Genomic DNA, 18,213 nt, shown 5'->3' with positions numbered 1-18,213 from the left:
TACAGTGTGACAGTAATTTTTAATCTAAAAACTCATTACTTACCGTATTCTAAAACTATTATTATTTTTGCCAGCGAAATAGTCTCTACGCAAACAAAAGTTTTGTTTCCGTGAGTTATTTGATAGCTACAATTTTCAATCCAATAAAATTTTCGATTGAACAGTCACACCAATCATGTATCACAGAAAGAAAGACCACGCCAGTGGCAAAAATCGTGGATAGGGTAGGTATAACTTCAATAAATCAACATTTCAATGTCCAGATAAGATTTCATTGAATTGAACAAAGATATTCTATTACATTTATAATATGTATAATCAATTGAATTACGTGTGTGAACAAGTAGCAATTGGATATGCTTGGAGATGGTTCGCTGAGTAGGTATAAAGAAACAGAACATTTGATTCATTGGTTACATCATAGAAAGATAGAAAAAAACACGGTCTACTTCTACGGATAGAAAGCTGTCCGTAAATTAAGGTCTCCAATAAATTATCGACCAAAAAAGAGCAAGTTGAATTAAATCTGAAAATACATAATTATTGCTTCTTCATACGTTACTATTTAGAATATTTCTAAATCTACTACTACTGACTCTATAAATCACATTCAATTATGGACTTTCTTGTAAAGGGAGGATGAGATTCTTTGCTCGTTGACTGATCATTAGCCTAATTCACGAACACTGGATACTGATGTTGGATGAGCAACGAGGGAATTTTATTTAATGATATAAAAGCTATTCATTTGAATTTAATAACTCACCAGACCTGAGCCAGCCAGGTCACGCGGCATTATTGAATGAATGAATGAATTTTATTTGCCAAAAACAAAATACAAAAAAGCTTTACAAAAAATAAATATAAGAACATGTATATGCTACTGCACTTAAACCAAGATACATAAATTTATTTAATTATATATAATAACGAACTGATATCCTTTATATTATATTATCCTTTTTATTATTATTAGCACTTCGAAAGGAATCCCAGATACTGCAGATACATGTATAAAATACATGTACAGTCCGGGTCCTGTACCTTTACCTATCGGCGGAGGGCTACAAGACTACAATACAGAGTGTTTGAAAAAGAACTCCCTAGTTTTAATGTGTCAGAATCTGTAAAAAGTGATATAGACTATTCTAGTTTGTGGTATTTGATTCAGCAACTGTCTAAGTTTTGTGCCCCTGCAGTTGCAGACCCACAAACAAGATGGCGCCCCTCCTCAATATAATAACCATGTGCGCGCGGCTCGAGACACTTACTTTCCGGGAAGATGGAGAACTGGCCCAATTGCTTGGCCACCACGGAGCCCGGACTTAACCCCTCTGGATTTTTCCTTTTGAGGGCACATAAAAAATGTTGTGTACAGTGGAAAAATCCAAGACATAAACCATTTACGGGAAAGAATCGTCACGGCGGTTGGAACAGTTACACCTGATATGTAGGTGAATACATGGCGAGAACTTAAATATCGTCTCGGCTTTTGCAGGGCAACAAATGGATCCCATGTTGAAGTGTACTGATGTGAAACAAAAGTTGAAGATTCTCTCTTTCATTGTATGTACTTGTTGATGTAGTTTTTCATCAATGTACACATTAAATTTATACCTAAAACTAGGGAGTCCTTTTTCAAACACTCTGTACTATCTGTTCAAAAACATTGAACATTTTTGAAAACTTTCTAGGATTGCTCTAAAAAGACGTAATCCTATAAAACCTATTTTTGGCCTTTGAACTTTTAATTTAAATCTACTCATTCAGAAGATGAATAGAATATAATAAGAATCAGACTTGATTTGAAAAAGTGTTCCCTTTCCGATTCCAACTGAGTAACTCTCAAACTAATAATCAGAAATTGATGAAACTTTAGTAATATCAGGATAATTGTTTGAGGATGACAATTATGACAATAAAATTGAAATTAGTCAAATATCTTTTATAAACGAGGTACTTAAATCGAGAAATTTGGAACTTTTAAATTTTCATGACATGAAAAATTTACTAATCGAATTTTTTGTTTTGTTTTTTATAATTCGTGTATACACAATTCGAATTTATTTTTCAAGAAAGAATCATGAGACTAAGTATTTTTGCAGAAATTCTACAGAGCGTTAAACATACACGTCATCTATCGCGTTGAAAAATTCCAGTAAGCTCAGAAGCTCAGTAGGGGGCTTTCTTGATGCACAGCCTCTGTAGGGAGCATCCTTCATCTATAGAGACGGTCCAGACGAACGCTTTTGCAAAGACGTGGATATTAACCCGCGAACCACCTTGCCTTATACCGTTTCAAAGTTACGGAGGCAAAGCTATGGGACGCGTACTGTACAAATAAATTTACACTTTGATTTGACGTCTAGTGAGATCGGACTCTCTACTCGGATTTGATAAAAGATATGACCTATTCCACCATTAAAGATCGTTGATCAAGGATTTCACCAAATATATGATCTTATATTTTTGAATGTGTAATGAGTCTGTCAAGTAATGGATATAGACCTCAGTAGTCTCATTTGTCCCAGTATTTCTCAGTAGTCCCAACATAAAACGAGATAAAACTAGTGTTCACTCCACGCTACATTCTCCAAAAACATAGTTCTCAGTTGGGACAATAGCTAAGAATAAAATTTATTGCTTCAAACATTGGAGAGCTCAATTTACGGCGAACTATCTAAATAATCAAAAATACATCAAGTCAATTGTATAGTTAATATTATTTGATCTTCCAAGGATTAAATTAGGTTAAAACAGTCTTAATTCAAGGTTCGACCTTGAGCAATTCAACGTCGAATATAAGGGTGGCGTTGGGAGGAATAATGCCCGGATGACCACGAGATCCGTAGGCGAAGTCTGGAGAGCAGATCAAGCGGGCTCGCATACCAACACACATCTAAAAAACAAAAACCAAAATTAATTTTCTCCTTGAAAGAGATTCTAGCAATCAATGCGAAATGCATTTATTTTGTATACAAAAAAGTGGCTGCAATATTATTTATACCGAATGGTCTTTATCCGAATTCACTTTTCTTAATCATAGTGATCTTATGAGAGTTAGGATCACCTCCCCTAGCAAATATGTTCAAGAAACACAGACCGACAAGTTTCTAACTGAAAAATCAAAAATATATTCTCAAGTTTTTAAAATTTATTATTGAAATAAGTAGACTGTTAGAGAAGAAATTGTTATCGAGAATAAAATAACTGTATTGTATAGTATTATTTAACCATCCAAATTCACTGAGAATTGTTTTCAAACAATTATTATATTTTATTCTCAAAAACTGTCGAAACGTTAGGCATTATTATTATTATTATTTAGAGATTAAAAATACATTATTATTATAAAACACATTGCGACAAAACAGCTACAACAAACTCTACTTTCTCAATACATTAATGACGATGAGAATAGCTATGAATTGAGTGATAATGTAACTTTCGTTGATTGTTAATTTCATAACTACCTGAGAAACACCCTGGTCCCAGCCTTTGATAACTTCTCCCTTTCCAAGACGGAATTTGAAAGGTAAGCCTCTGTCCCTGGATGAATCGAATTTCTCGTTATTTTCAAGAGTGCCTGTGAAACAAACATGCAAATAATGATACGGTTGATATTCCAATTTCAAATTGAGGGAAAATAATTCCATAGGTTTTTTCAAAATTAAATTTATAATTAATCATAATTCAGATATTATCAAAACCAGTATAAACTATTATCTAAACAAATACAAGGACATAAATGGAACAGCTTCTGGTAAATAATTCTCTTTTGACATTATTTTCTTACCAGTTTTATTCACATTCGTACCGCAGATTAAAGAAACAGTACTAGAGAAACTTATAGAAATCAACATAAAAATTAATTCTCTTTTAGACTCAGTAGATCAATATTATATGGAGGATAAGCCAGAGAAACAGGATGGTTTGATTTTGTAATTAAAGCAATTGAAAGTAAATTAATGAAAAAATATATGAGAAAATAGAAAATGAATTCAAGTAAATAATTCAATTATAATTCAAGTAAAATAATTCAATTAATATTGAGTAAAAAATAAAAATCATTATCTTGAAACTAGCATGCCAAATGATCTATATTGCATTTAGAACATTTTTATGGCCTTGGAAATTGCAACTTGTCGGGAAGTTTTGCAGTCGTTCAATTGTTTTCTTCTGAAGGTGGAAAATATTTTTCCAGAAATTTGACTAATATTAGATTAAACAATACATTTTCAGAATTATAAAATCTTCTGTTTCTTGTATTGTTCATTATTCACTCAAGTTCTTCAGAAATGACAGATATTAAAAATTACTATACTTTGAACTCTGAGGTTTCTTAATTAGAATTATAATTTTATCGCAGCTCGGATTGATTTGTGGTTACAAATGAGAGGGCATTCATCTAAGAAAAAAGAAAAAAAAAAACTATTCATACTCTTAATGTAATCCAAGTCTGACGTTTTCATTGATCGGTAAAAATTCTTCTGCTATCATTGAAATTGAAAATAATCCAGTTCGTTGTAGGAAAACTAGGACATGCACACTAATAGAAGCGTGTATCATTGATATTTCTCACTACCATGACTGTGCCACTGAATAAGAACTCTATAATGAACTCACTGGGGCCATGACAAGTTTATTGGCCTGGTAAGAACAAAATATATTCAAATAAAAGAATAAATTCACCATTGAATAGTGAGTGGATACGAAATATAATTCCACAGATATTAGTACAAAAGGTTGCACAAGAGTTTCATAATAGGAAACCCGATCTACTGTACAGATAATTTCTGATTAAAATCTCTGTTCTTTAATTTTCCATTTTTCTGCATATTTATTTTGCCAATATGTGAGTAAGATATTGGAAAACGATTATCATACAGAGAAAATAAATGTGTATGAAGTTTTTTCTTGTTTCTAGAGGACTTAATTTTTATTAATCTCAGTAGAAAAGTACAATACATAATACTTTCTGGAATTCTTCAAGCTATAACCTATTTTTTAGGGATGTAAAAACATCATACCGTATTCTTTTGTTATATCAACTTATAAATCTAGTAGGATGAATTATTCTACATCCAACATATTCTTCCTGTATTCTATATCAATATTATTTTATATCAAACAGTGCTTAGCTTTTGATTCATATTAAGAATACCATATTACAAGAAGCTCATTAATTTGCACGATTTGTAACGTTTATTTCTCATTTTAGTTCAACAATTACAATTGGGTAAATTTCAAATAGTAGATATATCACAATTGAATAATGTATAAGTGTAACTTGAACATTTTAATACTCAAGAACCTTATTATTAGCTTTTGAGAAGATGAAAAGATAAGTCTCAATTTTACAAAGATAATCAAAAAACATTTTCGAGCCGGGTTTGGTATTCAATAAACCGAAGACATTGAGTTTTCATATAAGAGTTTAGTAATAAAAATACTACGAACAGCCATGAATATTTTTAACAATGTTCTAAACGATATTTTAGGTACGGAAATATTATTTTAACGTCATCAATATTCAGCATATTAACGAAAGGAGTCTATAATAATTTCACTAATTAATAATATTTGATACACCTTTTCTATGACAAATACATTGCCTGTAATAATCTAACAAGGTTTATAGAATTGAGTTATCAAGCTTCACAATAATATAATAATCCTTTTAACTCAAGCCTTCTAGATCAAAAAACTGATCGACAAAAACCCAACTTCTGTCATATTCACATTTCATTGATAGGCAGACACGATTGAAATAAAGAACAAAATTGTATTTGTACAGACGTACATTCCAATTCAAGGTTACCTAACAACTGCATAAACTTTTAGTGTTCATCCAACTTTCAAGACTACAAAGCTTAACCACAAATGACTTACTTTTCTACATGAAATATGAATATCGTCTTACAAAGATAATACCATTGATATTCTCAACGTCAATTCAAAAGCCTAATTCTCTCGTGAATACAAGAAAACGGGTATAATTTACACAAGCATAGAAGCAATAAAGCTTCATCATAGAACAAAGATAACACCAGATATCAGCTACCAGATACCCCAATAAATGCAATACTCGGAAATTGCACTTTCAAGCAAATTCGAATCAAAAAATGATAACATCAGATTATGGGTTTCAATTAAAAGACTTATATGCAACCTGCCAAGAAAAGCTAGAATTTTTATTGAATAGAACCCTAGTTTATAAAATATGAGTGACATTTTTACCGTAGAGATGAAACTCTCTTTCTAGAAAGCGGATTAACTAGAATAATAAAATAGTTTTCAATGAATAGAAATAGAATTACCTGTATAATGGACTACAACAGTTTGTCCCACCTTCGGAAAGGTCTGACCTGAAAATAAACAAGTTTATTAGATTTCAGACATTTGATTACTAGTACCAAACTAAAATGTTACTGATGAGCTTCTAAAATTTCAAACTTTCAACAGTCATAAAATTACAGATCAAGTAGACAAAATGCAATGAAGTTATAAATAAACATATGGATATAGGCTAGTAGATCACAATTCTCTTAATGTGAAATTCAAGATGGAATAATAAAGCACAATATTTTTTGGGAAAATGTCGAATAAGATTATATTAATACTAGCCGTCAGGCTCGCTTCGCTCGCCGTATCCGTCTAGCCAGGGGGCTCCGCCCCCTGGACCCTCGACTGGATCGTCCAAAAATGAGATCAGCGGGCTCGCTTCGCTCGCCTGCATTTTTCATTTGAGCATGCTTCATTCCATCAGAAAGTCAGAGTACTGAGAAAACTCAAAAAAACTGAGAAAAACGTTGGAAAAACGCTGATTTTGGGCGTATCTTTGATGAAATATAAAAGTCACCTCATCACAAAATTTTTAGACCCTAGCTAAACCTCTGTACCAAATTTGAAAATTTTCTGTCTATTACTTGATGAAATAACTGAGAAAATGCAAAAAAAAACGCTAATTTTGGGTGTATCTTTGGCGTTATTTCAAATTCCTTCTAACACAACATTATTACACCCTAGCTTAGCTTCTGTACTAAATTTGAACAATTTCTGTTCATTTGTTCTCGATAAATCTGAGAAAAAGCAAGAAAACGCTGGAAAAACGCTAATTTTGGGCGTATCTTTGACGTTATTGCAAATTCCTTCTAACACAACATTATTACACCCTAGCTGAGCTTCTGTACTAAATTTGACCATTTTCTGTTCATTTGTTCTCGATAAATCTGAGAAAACGCTAAAAAACGCTGGAAAAACGCAGATTTTGGGCGTATCTTTGGAAATTTTTTAAAAACCGTTCTTAGTGCGCCTCTAAAGGGCCAACATACCTACCAAATTTGAACGATTTCTAGTTCTGCGAGTGAGTGAGTCAGTCAGTGAGTGAGTGCCATTTCGCTTTATATATATAGATTGTGGCAGGACTGGCATAAATTGAAACATGTGTGCTAGCCGACAATTGATATAAATAGTATTAATCATAGAATATTTTCACAGGAAAAATGAAATTATATAATCTACAAAGATTTAAAATGAATTAGTTATGATTTCAATAGAAAAATTACCATCACTATTATCTATTGCTAGTTGCAGATGCTTCCTGCATTTATTAATAATCGCATAACATGACTCAAATTGAAATTTCCAATAAAAATATGGAAAAATTATTTTCTATTATTATTGTACGACAGCGTAAGTATCCACGTATCCACTCATATGAGTATTGTAATTACTAATTACTACTACAAAAGTTGACCATATAATTCATGTAAATATGCATGAAAATTTTCGTTCGTACAGAGAAGAATAAAATTTTTGGTTCATAATGAGAATGATTTTAGCATGATAATGGTAAGGAGTTGGGGAAATGATTTTTGCTCAAGGGGAATACAATAATTAAAATTGTCAATCCAGTATGTATACAAGCCATTATGATTGTGTAAATAAATTATAGTAAATTTTATTATATTGAATAACGTTTGTAAATATGGAAAATGAAACCTCTTATCTAGTTCATCCCATCACACTACCCAGGACTTGCTGCCAACTCTAGGATACATTTGCAAATTTGTAAATTCAGATTTTTGAAATGAATGATTTATGGAGAAGATCAATCTTGAAGATACTATATCTTTAAATGGGATGACAAAATTGCTCAATTTTGTCAGTAGCACAGTCTTTCCATCAATAACATAACACAGTCCATAACACCACCTAGAATAAGTTATTGCTACTGAATTAGTTTCCATGGAAACAAGCCGACAAATGAGGCTACTTATACATTCACATCAGATTGACTGAAAGATTATCATGCTGTCGCCAATCGTTCAAAAAATCGACACATTCAGGTCATACATGAGCAGTTTTACTGATGCGAGAAAATTACCATGTTTGGAATATTAGCATGTATTCCTCAAATAGAGAGGTCATTTTGCTATTCAGCGTTCAATGACGTACTGTAATAGACTTAGCCTACACGTATGACGAACACATCATCACTTGAAATTCAACACTTTAGTAGAACAAATATTCTTCAAATTACTTGATTCACGATAGTGTAAATAAATTCATTGCATAAATATTTTTGACTGAAAATTATGAGAAGTGAAAATCTACAAAGGGTATTTATCGAAATTCGGTAGAGCAATAGCACAAGGTTAACCTTACTTACAAGCCTAACTTTCCCAATAATTTTGACGATGATTTTTGTATACAAAATTAAGAATTTTTGTCTTCTTAGTAGCGAGTACTTCTTCTTCTACTTCTTTTTCATACCCTTTTGCCGTTAAGCGTCGGGTTCCTTCAACCATTCTCTAAACTTTATACGATCCTGTGCCATTATCTTCACTTCATTCATTGTCTTTCCTCTTCCAACAGCTATACTCTCTACATACTGATTCCATTGCAGTGGTGGTCGTCCCCTGCCTCGTTTTCCTTCTGGTCTTGCCTCCATAACCAGCCTTGCCTTTCGTTCATCACTCATCCGAGCTACATGGCCATACCATCCAAGGGTTTTTCAATGAACAGTGGTAATCAGTTCCTCCTGTTTTAATGTTTCTCTGATCACACTATTTCTCACTCTGTCTCTTTTGGTTTTTCCAACCAGACCCTCCGTAGGTATCTCATTTCTGAGGAGGTAATTCTAACTCTTGTGCTTTTCTATCATTGTGAGGCATTCTGTTCCATAGAGTAGAACTGGCTTAAATATTGACTCGTATATCCTTATTTTAGTTCCCTGGCTTATTTCTCATTTAGCCAGGATGGTTCTGCTAAGCTGGTAATACACTTGGTTGGCTTTCCTTACTCTGTTGTTTATCTCTTCATCAACTTTTCCATCTGCAGAGATTTAATGTTCCAAGATATTCATAGTTGTTCATCCTTTCCAATATTTCACCATCCCATATTATATCCAACTCCACATTCTCCTGATTCTTTAATACTATCATCACTTTACTCTTCTCAATGTTGACAACCATTCCCTTATCTCTTATCGCACTACACCATTCTGTTACAGCATTTTGTAGATCTCTTTGAGTGTTAGCTATTAGCAAGATATCGTCTGCATATATTAGTGCTTGAACGTATACTGGGCGGAGGTTGCGGTTTCCAATCTTACTTCGAGTTGTTCTTCTCTTGCACATTTTTATTATTTGATCCATCAGTACTATGAACAGAAGTGGGCTTATACTGTCTCCTTGTTTGACACCTTTATCTATTTTAAATTATCTAGATGCAGCACCTCCTATTCTCACAACCCCTCTGACATTACTGTACAGGATTTTAATTCTTTTAGTAAGTTCAGGTGACACACCTGCTTCACTGAGGGCATCCCAAAGGCACTGTCTAGATACGGTGTCGAAAGCTGCTTTCAGATCTAAGAAGGCAATATATGTTTGACCAGCTCGGCTCAATCTCTTATCCATGACTTGTCTTATTGAAAACATATGATTACTAGTCTGATGATCCCTTCTAAAAGCTGCCTGTTCCTCTTCCAGCCCTTCCTCCACCTCTACTCTCAGTCTTCTTTCTAGTATTCTAGAGTAGATTTTCAGCAATAATGATGACAGGCAGATGGCTCTGTAATTTTCATATTTTACTGTGCTTCCTTTCTTGTGTATGGGGATAATAACGTTCTTCTCCCATTCTGAGGGAATTTTTGCATAATGCCAGATATCATTACAAAGATGCCATATCCATTTAGCCACATCCTGTCCACCAAATTTTATTAGTCCTGGGGTAACATCATCATATCCAGCTGCCTTACCTAATTTCAGACCAGAAATCGCACTTTGAACTTCCTGGAGGGATATCTGCACCTCATTTTGTTGTTGTTCTTCCACATTATGATCATTATCACTCTCAGTGGGTCTTTCCTCTTCCTTGAATGTCTTCTCATAGAAACTCCTCCATACTTGTAGCACCTCATTCAAATCAGATTTTACCCTTCCTTCCTCGTCAACTACACTTCTCACTAGTAGCGAGTACGCTACTCCTTATAACCTTATTTGGATTTGTTTTCTTACAACCAGATGAAGGTGTCATAATGTAATTGTTCTTGAAGTTACGGTTAAACCTTGGAAAGATCAGCAGTAAAGTTGAATTAATGGTGAATTCTAAAATATTTGGATTTATAAAAGTGAAGAAATATAAATGCTACATTATATTAGAGTTCCCAACTCTATTATTATGCTTGATTTTCATAAATTTATTGTGTTTCACATTTTCTTTTCAAATCTCTCTTAAACTTTCAAATTGCAAGTTCTCGAATTCCTCTTGGAACTCAATTTCTTAAATTTTGTTCAATTTTTTCCATCTAATCACATTTGAAAATAATAAGAATACTGTTTTAATTCAACAGTTCGTTCATATAGTGATTGACTGTATTGGATCTATCTAATCACATTTGAAAAAAATAAAAATACTGTTTGAATGCAACTGTTGATATGGTGATAGAAAACTAATAAATATCTGTAATCGCTTGACTGCGAAGGATTGAACATCTTTTGCTGTTTGAATTTGTTATGAGGTGATAAATGATTGTAAGTTCGCTCAACAGTTGTTTAAAGACGTTGATCTACAACATCTGTGAAACAGGATAGAGTACTAAAAAGGGGGTTTAAAATCAATGTTCACCAGTTAAACTGATTACTCTAAAAGATCTGTGAAAAGAGGGAAGCTCTCTAACAAGGGGTTTAGAATCAAAGGAGAGATATAAGAAGTAATGATGTACAATGGAGGAGAAGTTCGAGGGTTAGAGCACGGAATAAGGAAACCAAGTGTTAAGTGATCTTTACTCCGTGGTTAGAGTGATAAGACAAACAAGTAAACGGTCTGACACATCAGATGTAAAATATCCACATAAAACTCATCGATTAGCGATGGATATTGAGAATAATAGCTGTTCAACTCAAGTATTCAACTATATAAATTACATGAGACGAATGTCAATTAAACATTTCGACAAGTTGATTTGATGTGGACAATAATAAAAGTCAAGACAACAATAATAAATCAGAGATAGAATATCTAATAGCTTCAGGATGATATAGTATCAGACTCGGACAGACGAGGTTAATGGGTTTCTATTATTTTTTATTTCGACTTGTGTTGAAAAATCTATTATATTCAGACGGTGATAATATAATAAAAGGCGGGTTTTCCAATCTTTCTCTAGAACTATACGCTTCATAGCACCAAAGAGCAGTACTCAGTTTTCAGCTTTTCCACACTGAAAAACGGTGGATATATATCATACCGTTTTTCCTTCGATAAATTACAGGCCTATATACAGAGTGATTCTTAATTATGGTAAAATAATTTAATACGTGATAGTAGAGGTAAAAAAAAATCTTATAAACATATATCCATAAACGCTTCATTAGCGAGCTATACAGGGTGAAAGATTTCGCCCGGAATTCAGTTCCTCTAGTGAAATACACCGATGCTGAATTGTTTAGGGACTAATTTTTGAAAGAAATTTATGGTGGATTCATATGGAAAAATATCTGAAAAATTGAATAAAACTAGTCTGGAAGCTGTAGTGTGGGTAGTTTTTGAGAAAAAAGTTGAAATATGCAAAAAATCTAAGTAGAAAAACACAGACTTCTACGTTTGATGCTCAATAACTTTCTTTAATGACCAGTAAACAAATATTTTTTCGCAATAAAAATTGTGGAGAATTTAATTATGTAAGCTGTGTAAACTAAATTTAAAAAAAAGTTAAATAAAGTGTATTCTTATGTAGTACATTATACCACAAAAATTTGCTGTTTTATGAGGAGAGAACTAATAACTCATAGGTTGTAGCTGATTGCAAATAAAATATTCGGTTTTTTATGAAAAGTTTTATTTTTATATGAAAGTAACATATCTAAATGACATTAAACTTATACCAAAATCCACCATAAGTTTTTCAAAAATTAGTCCCCAAACAATTCAGCATCGGTGTATTTCACCAGAGGAACTGAATTCCGGGCGAAATCTTTCACTCTGTATAGCTCGCTAATGAAGCGTTTATGGATATATGTTTACAAGAACTTTTTTCTTATTTTTACCTCTTCTATCACGTATTAAATCATTTTACCATAATTAAGAATCACTCTGTAGGCTATATAGAAGAGTTGACGTTTCTGTACAAAAATCAAGGGTTCACAAACATAAAAGTCTTCCAAATAATTAGAGTTATTTCAATGGAAGCCAATAATTATGAATTAGCATTTTAGAATATAATGAAAAACTTTCATTTGATCTTACTAATGAATTTCTAAAGAGGATTATAGTTATGTGATTGATAAACTTTGAAACTCTCTCATGAAACTCGATATTAAAGAAGCATAATTTATCTAATTTATTATCGGCAGACGTATGCTATTATGAGCTTTTGCCAAAAAATTGGTGGAATGCTATAATCTATCCAACTATCACGTATTAAATCATTTTACCATAATTAAGAATCACTCTGTATATAGAAGAGTTGACGTTTCTGTACAAAAATCAAGGGTTCACAAACATAAAAGTCTTCCAAATAATTAGAGTTATTTCAATGGAAGCCAATAATTATGAATTAGCATTTTAGAATATAATGAAAAACTTTCATTTGATCTTACTAATGAATTTCTAAAGAGGATTATAGTTATGTGATTGATAAACTTTGAAACTCTCTCATGAAACTCGATATTAAAGAAGCATCAGCAAAATGAATTAATTGAATCGATATTATTAATCAATCAATTTTTATCTATTATTAAAAAACTAGTAGGATTACATAAACAGTCACAGACTATGTTTTCATGACGTAACTATCTAATTTATTATCGGCAGACGTATGCTATTATGAGCTTTTGCCAAAAAATTGGTGGAATGCTATAATCTATCCAACAAGTGAATGATATTTAAGGATTTGTTATTGATGCAGTTTAAAACCTGAAGTGGCCTAAAATACCCTACCACAAAAATTCAAATACGTTGTATAACAAAAACGGAAGCTAGGTATACGACTCCTAGGTTGTATGAATCAAGAGGAGGTTTCGAATCATTAATTGAATTGTTTGACATATTGTCTAGTTATTGGACCCATTCAAATGGTTCTTGTTTTGTTCAGACAACCAACACAAAACTTGAGAATGATTGAAGTTTTTTTTTAATTAATAGTCAATCAATAAATAATTCTTGTTCGTCTGCAATCAAGAGCTATTCATTCATTCAGAAAACCTCTCTTCAAAACCAAATAATTGGGAATTGAGAAACGTAAAATAAACCAATAATATAAAATATTGATCTAGTATGTATCAATTATAGCACATTTCTATACGCTCAAGACCATTAATACCAGAGAGTAGAAAATAGAATGAAATGAAATAAAAAAGATCCTTTTTCTAAAAAGATTCTTCTCTTTGATACTTCCACTTTCAGTTAGGAAGTTTCATAGATTTCAACTCAGAAACATGTTTCCAATCTCAACATCGACTTCAATAATATTAAAAAACCTTTATACATGTGTATATTGTATATTTACAAATGGCAGAAAACATCAACCTCTTGACTTTTAGAAATTGGCTTTCAATGAGCCATCTGTACAGCTTAGATATCGATCGTTGTTTACACTAACATCCCGGGTATCGTAGTATTACAGGATTGATTACAATAAGCTTCATCAATTGATCCGTCCATAAGACTTTAAAAAAGCACAGTACCATGTCGACTTGTAGACGGTGGACCGGAAATTTCAATCCTTCTGTGACTGGCTTCATAAAATCGTGTTCCTAAGGAATTTAAAATTTATTCCAATTGGTACATGTCTTTCTTTCCTCTTGTCTTCATTTTCATTTTCTTCTTAATATTGTAGCCTACTCAATCCGATTATAAAGTTACTCATTTTATATTGTTAGGTTGATCGTTTTTGGGAACTTATTCTCGTTACTATCTATACCTATAGATAATAGGGAACTATATAGGTCTCAAATTGTTGGTTACTTCCTGTATATTACTGTATGAATGTCCATATTTTAATTGGTGTTATTTTTTTTATTACAATAATTTTTTTTATAAAGCACGGTTTTGGTATTGTGCATGTCGCATCCATATGATGATGGGCCTTTGGACAATTGCATGTTTTTCAAATAAATTGGAATTGAATAGGAGAGTAGTGATACAATTGCCCTTAAATCTTCTACAAAACAAACAAATCTTGTTAAAAATTCTTAAATATTTTTTAAAGAGATCCTTGACGTATAGTTTGATTTAATACTTGAATAATCCTCTGCATCAAAAGCATAGTACAGTTGAAATATTTCTTACATGCTTTTAATGGATAATTGAACTGCAAAATCAGATTAGTATACGCGCAGACAAAAAGCTCTGTTGGAAACCAGTACAAGTAAAGCTGACTATTCATTTAAAAATAGCTTATCAAATCAGAATTTTCAATTCTGAAAATCTATTAAAGATGAAATTGTAATTTATTAAATTATAACAATCTATTTCCTAATTCTTATCTTGTTTTGCAGACAGAATTGGAGGTGGTACTTTACTATTGAGAAAGCAATCAGAAATTTTGTTGGTAGATCTTGGAAGATGTTATTTCTAATTAGCATGAAATACAGAATATTTAGATGAATCAGTGCATTATCATCACACTTATCAAAGCCAGGTTATGACGTTTAATTTATTTATTCAATAATCTAATTTACCATACTTCAATTTGTCATCAATTAACTACTACCAATATGAACATTAACATTACCAAATAAACTATTATATTCATGTATGATTATGATGCAGAACTTAAAAAAAACATGAAAGCTCAAGCAAAAAAGGAATATTTATGAATTATTTGTAATAATGAAATATTTGTATGCGGAGAGCGAACATAGTTTGGAATATCTAAACAGGATGCTGCAAGAGGAAGGAACCATACCTCAATATTACTGATTAAGTAGTGGGTCAAAATAATGAAATCACTTCCTATAAAAATTGAATATAATGGAATAGTTTCGATGAAGAAAATAGATTTGGGGAGGATTTAAAATTTAAATAATACATTTTGAAATTCTTGATTTAAATTTAAAAACCTAGTTGAGTTGTTAGTAGATGTAAATTGATAGAGAAATGAAATTATTTAGTAACCTATAATACAGTTCAACAATGTTAAATGCCGTTTTCACACTTATAGATTGTCGACAGTTTGGCTGAGAAAGTACTGTTGGGTAGTATTAGCCAATCGTAGATTCAACTCTCAGTGTAAGCCGACAATCGGTGAGTGTGAAAACGTTCATTACAGGGGCATTGAATATTGCCAGAAATGAACGTGGTCTGTTGAACTGCGATGTGCGAAAATAAAATTGACTGCTGGCAATAAGTTGGGGAGATAACCAATGTATAGAATCCCAGTTCATGTAGTATTTTGTGACATGTGTTTCAGGTATGACTGGTTCTGCAAGGTCAATAAGAGCAGAGAATACATTAATTAAAAAACCAAGCAAAACTTTTCTTTTTTATTTCATTCTGAATTGTCTCCAAAGAACCATTCATGAAATGCTGGTTCTACGTGTAATGCTGGATCTGGGTGGAATGATATTTCATGGAATAATTAGCAATGCTTGTCCTAATATCTTGAAGCCATTAGCACATACAGTAATATAGTATAGGCTAATCAATGTGTCTGAAGAAGAGTATCTTCAGGGCCTTCAATACAAAACTGTTGTTGAATAAGCTGATATTTTCTGAACAGAATCTGCCATGCATCAACTCAACAATATTAGTTTACCATGAACTCAATGAATATGAGCAAATCGAACTTCATCAGGTTTGCTGTGAATGAGTTTTATTAAGATTCTTTGAGCCTGAAATGAGAGTCTTACTTAGAAACAACTAAGTAATGGCGTAAAAATTCAGAATGATATGTAATGTGATAAACACTTTTGAATGATACCTACCACGCCATTTCGCTCTGAGGACTGCAAGGACAATATCACAAGTCAAGACAATTGAGTTTATCATAGGCATTTCCCCTCCTTGATGCACTACCATATTTTGTTTTGTTCGGAGGGCTAGTAAACTACAAGATAATCATCATGCAGAAGAAAACAGTGCGGGCTCGTGAAGTTCCAAGCTGATTAATGTAGGTCAATTTTGAAAATATAACGGCTTCTTACAGTACCTGCATTTTACTCCTTTGAGCATGTAAACTCCAAGAATTTTACTCATTCAATGTTGAACGAAGACCTATGAACCATGATTGGTTATGGCATATGAATGAAATAGTCTAGATTGAGTATTTTTTAGAACCCAGTTCACAGATAAAATTTTTTTAAATGGACCAAAGACCATTTTTATTCACTTCTCTCTCCGAAGCAATATGATTATGCATTGTACTGAAGAATCTTTAACCACGAATTAACTGATATAATGATGAATTTGTTTTTCTATACTATTGACTATAGAGTATAGGCCTAGGTGCGGTATAGAGTATTTAGGGCTGGACTAGAGTATACGGGTCGTTGTTAGTGCCATCACAACTTGAACTATTTTGTGTGCTAAAGTAAATGTAATATAGTTATTTATTTATCATTATAATGACATGTTACAAGTCACTTTATTCCTGCTCAAAGTAACAGATAGGCTACTGTAATACAAATAATAGAAAATCGTTACGGTAAACACGCTGTCTGAGAAAACATGATTCTGTCATGAGGTTGCAAAATAGCCTATTATATCTAGAACAAAATGTAGGTTTTATTATTTTAATTACAACCATAATTTTCTCAACTATAAGAAGGTAACAAAATAGGTTAAAAATCTGTATAGAACCAAGTGTTCAAGTACACTAGTACAATAATAATTACAGACAGCGAGTTTGTTGATCAATAGTCAACGAATGATTAGGACTACTACTGTGAACCGGGTAGAAGCGTATAATGAAAATGAATGCTACGAGATAAACTTACCATCTCCGGGCGAAATAACTTGAACTTCTACTCCCATTGTGTAGTTGGTTTAGTCACAGGTACAAGAAGTGAATAAATAGGCGAACTTTATGAGAAGACCAAAATAACCGAGTTACACGCCCAGAAAGCTTCAGTTACGAAGAAATAATGCAAGATGGCGACAGATCACTGTCCACAGCAGAAGCGAGGAGCCGACAAGTCTGTCAGAATTCAGAAACTCAGATCAGAATAAAATTGGATGACCCAGAGAAAATTCCCTGCTTTGGTAGGTGGTACGCATGCGTTCTCAATTCAAATGGCTGACCCAGATCAATTAATGACTCTGTACCGTTAAAAAAGAAAAATTTATCAAGTCAATAAATATTACATTGAAAAAATCATAAAGAATGTAATGTTAAATATAATTCACCTTCAACATTTGTTGAATTGTCCATAACATAGCCACATGATACATATGGCATGTGTTATGAGCCCGGGATTATTTGAATTATGAAAGTTCGTCTCGAGACGCCTGGTTAGAGCACATGACCTATAAATTAATTAGATTAGAATGATTCATTAGATATGAATAGTAAAAGAATTATAGTAGCTAACACTTCTACAATAATTCATTTGCCACCATCTGTGGTTGTAAGATTTGTCAATCTACTTGATTTCTCTAACCTGCTACGAGGACATGGACTTTTTGTTGCTAATCACCTTCCAACAAGAGAAACTGCATGCTTGGACACAGTAGCCACAGACTTGGAATCATGGGAGTATAGAG

General features: G+C 32.5%; 1 protein-coding gene across 1 annotated transcript; it reads right to left on the bottom strand.

Moving 5' to 3' along the window:
* Positions 1-250: 250 nt before the first annotated feature.
* On the bottom strand, positions 251-17,711 carry LOC111060889 (peptidyl-prolyl cis-trans isomerase Fkbp12). Its single transcript, XM_022348578.2, has 4 exons — positions 17,448-17,711; positions 6,321-6,368; positions 3,474-3,586; positions 251-2,899 (listed from the first exon to the last, which is right to left on the bottom strand). Exons 1-4 carry the CDS (start codon positions 17,482-17,484, stop codon positions 2,768-2,770), a joined length of 330 nt encoding a protein of 109 aa, XP_022204270.1. The 5' UTR covers positions 17,485-17,711; the 3' UTR covers positions 251-2,767.
* Positions 17,712-18,213: the final 502 nt, after the last annotated feature.

Source organism: Nilaparvata lugens, unplaced genomic scaffold, assembly GCF_014356525.2.
Source record: "Nilaparvata lugens isolate BPH unplaced genomic scaffold, ASM1435652v1 scaffold2169, whole genome shotgun sequence".
Taxonomy (NCBI): Eukaryota; Metazoa; Arthropoda; class Insecta; order Hemiptera; family Delphacidae; genus Nilaparvata; species Nilaparvata lugens.
This window is presented reverse-complemented; position numbering and strand designations above follow the sequence as displayed.

Bases quoted from the DNA above. Each gene is read 5' to 3' on its own strand.
- LOC111060889 (XM_022348578.2), bottom strand. From the start codon at position 17,484: ATGGGAGTAGAAGTTCAAGTTATTTCGCCCGGAGATG. The intron at 3,587-6,320 runs GTAATTCTATTT...TTTGTTTCACAG, and splicing joins TGTTGTAGTCCATTATACAG to GCACTCTTGAAAATAACGAG. The intron at 2,900-3,473 runs GTAGTTATGAAA...TTTGTTTTTTAG, and splicing joins GGGACCAGGGTGTTTCTCAG to ATGTGTGTTGGTATGCGAGC.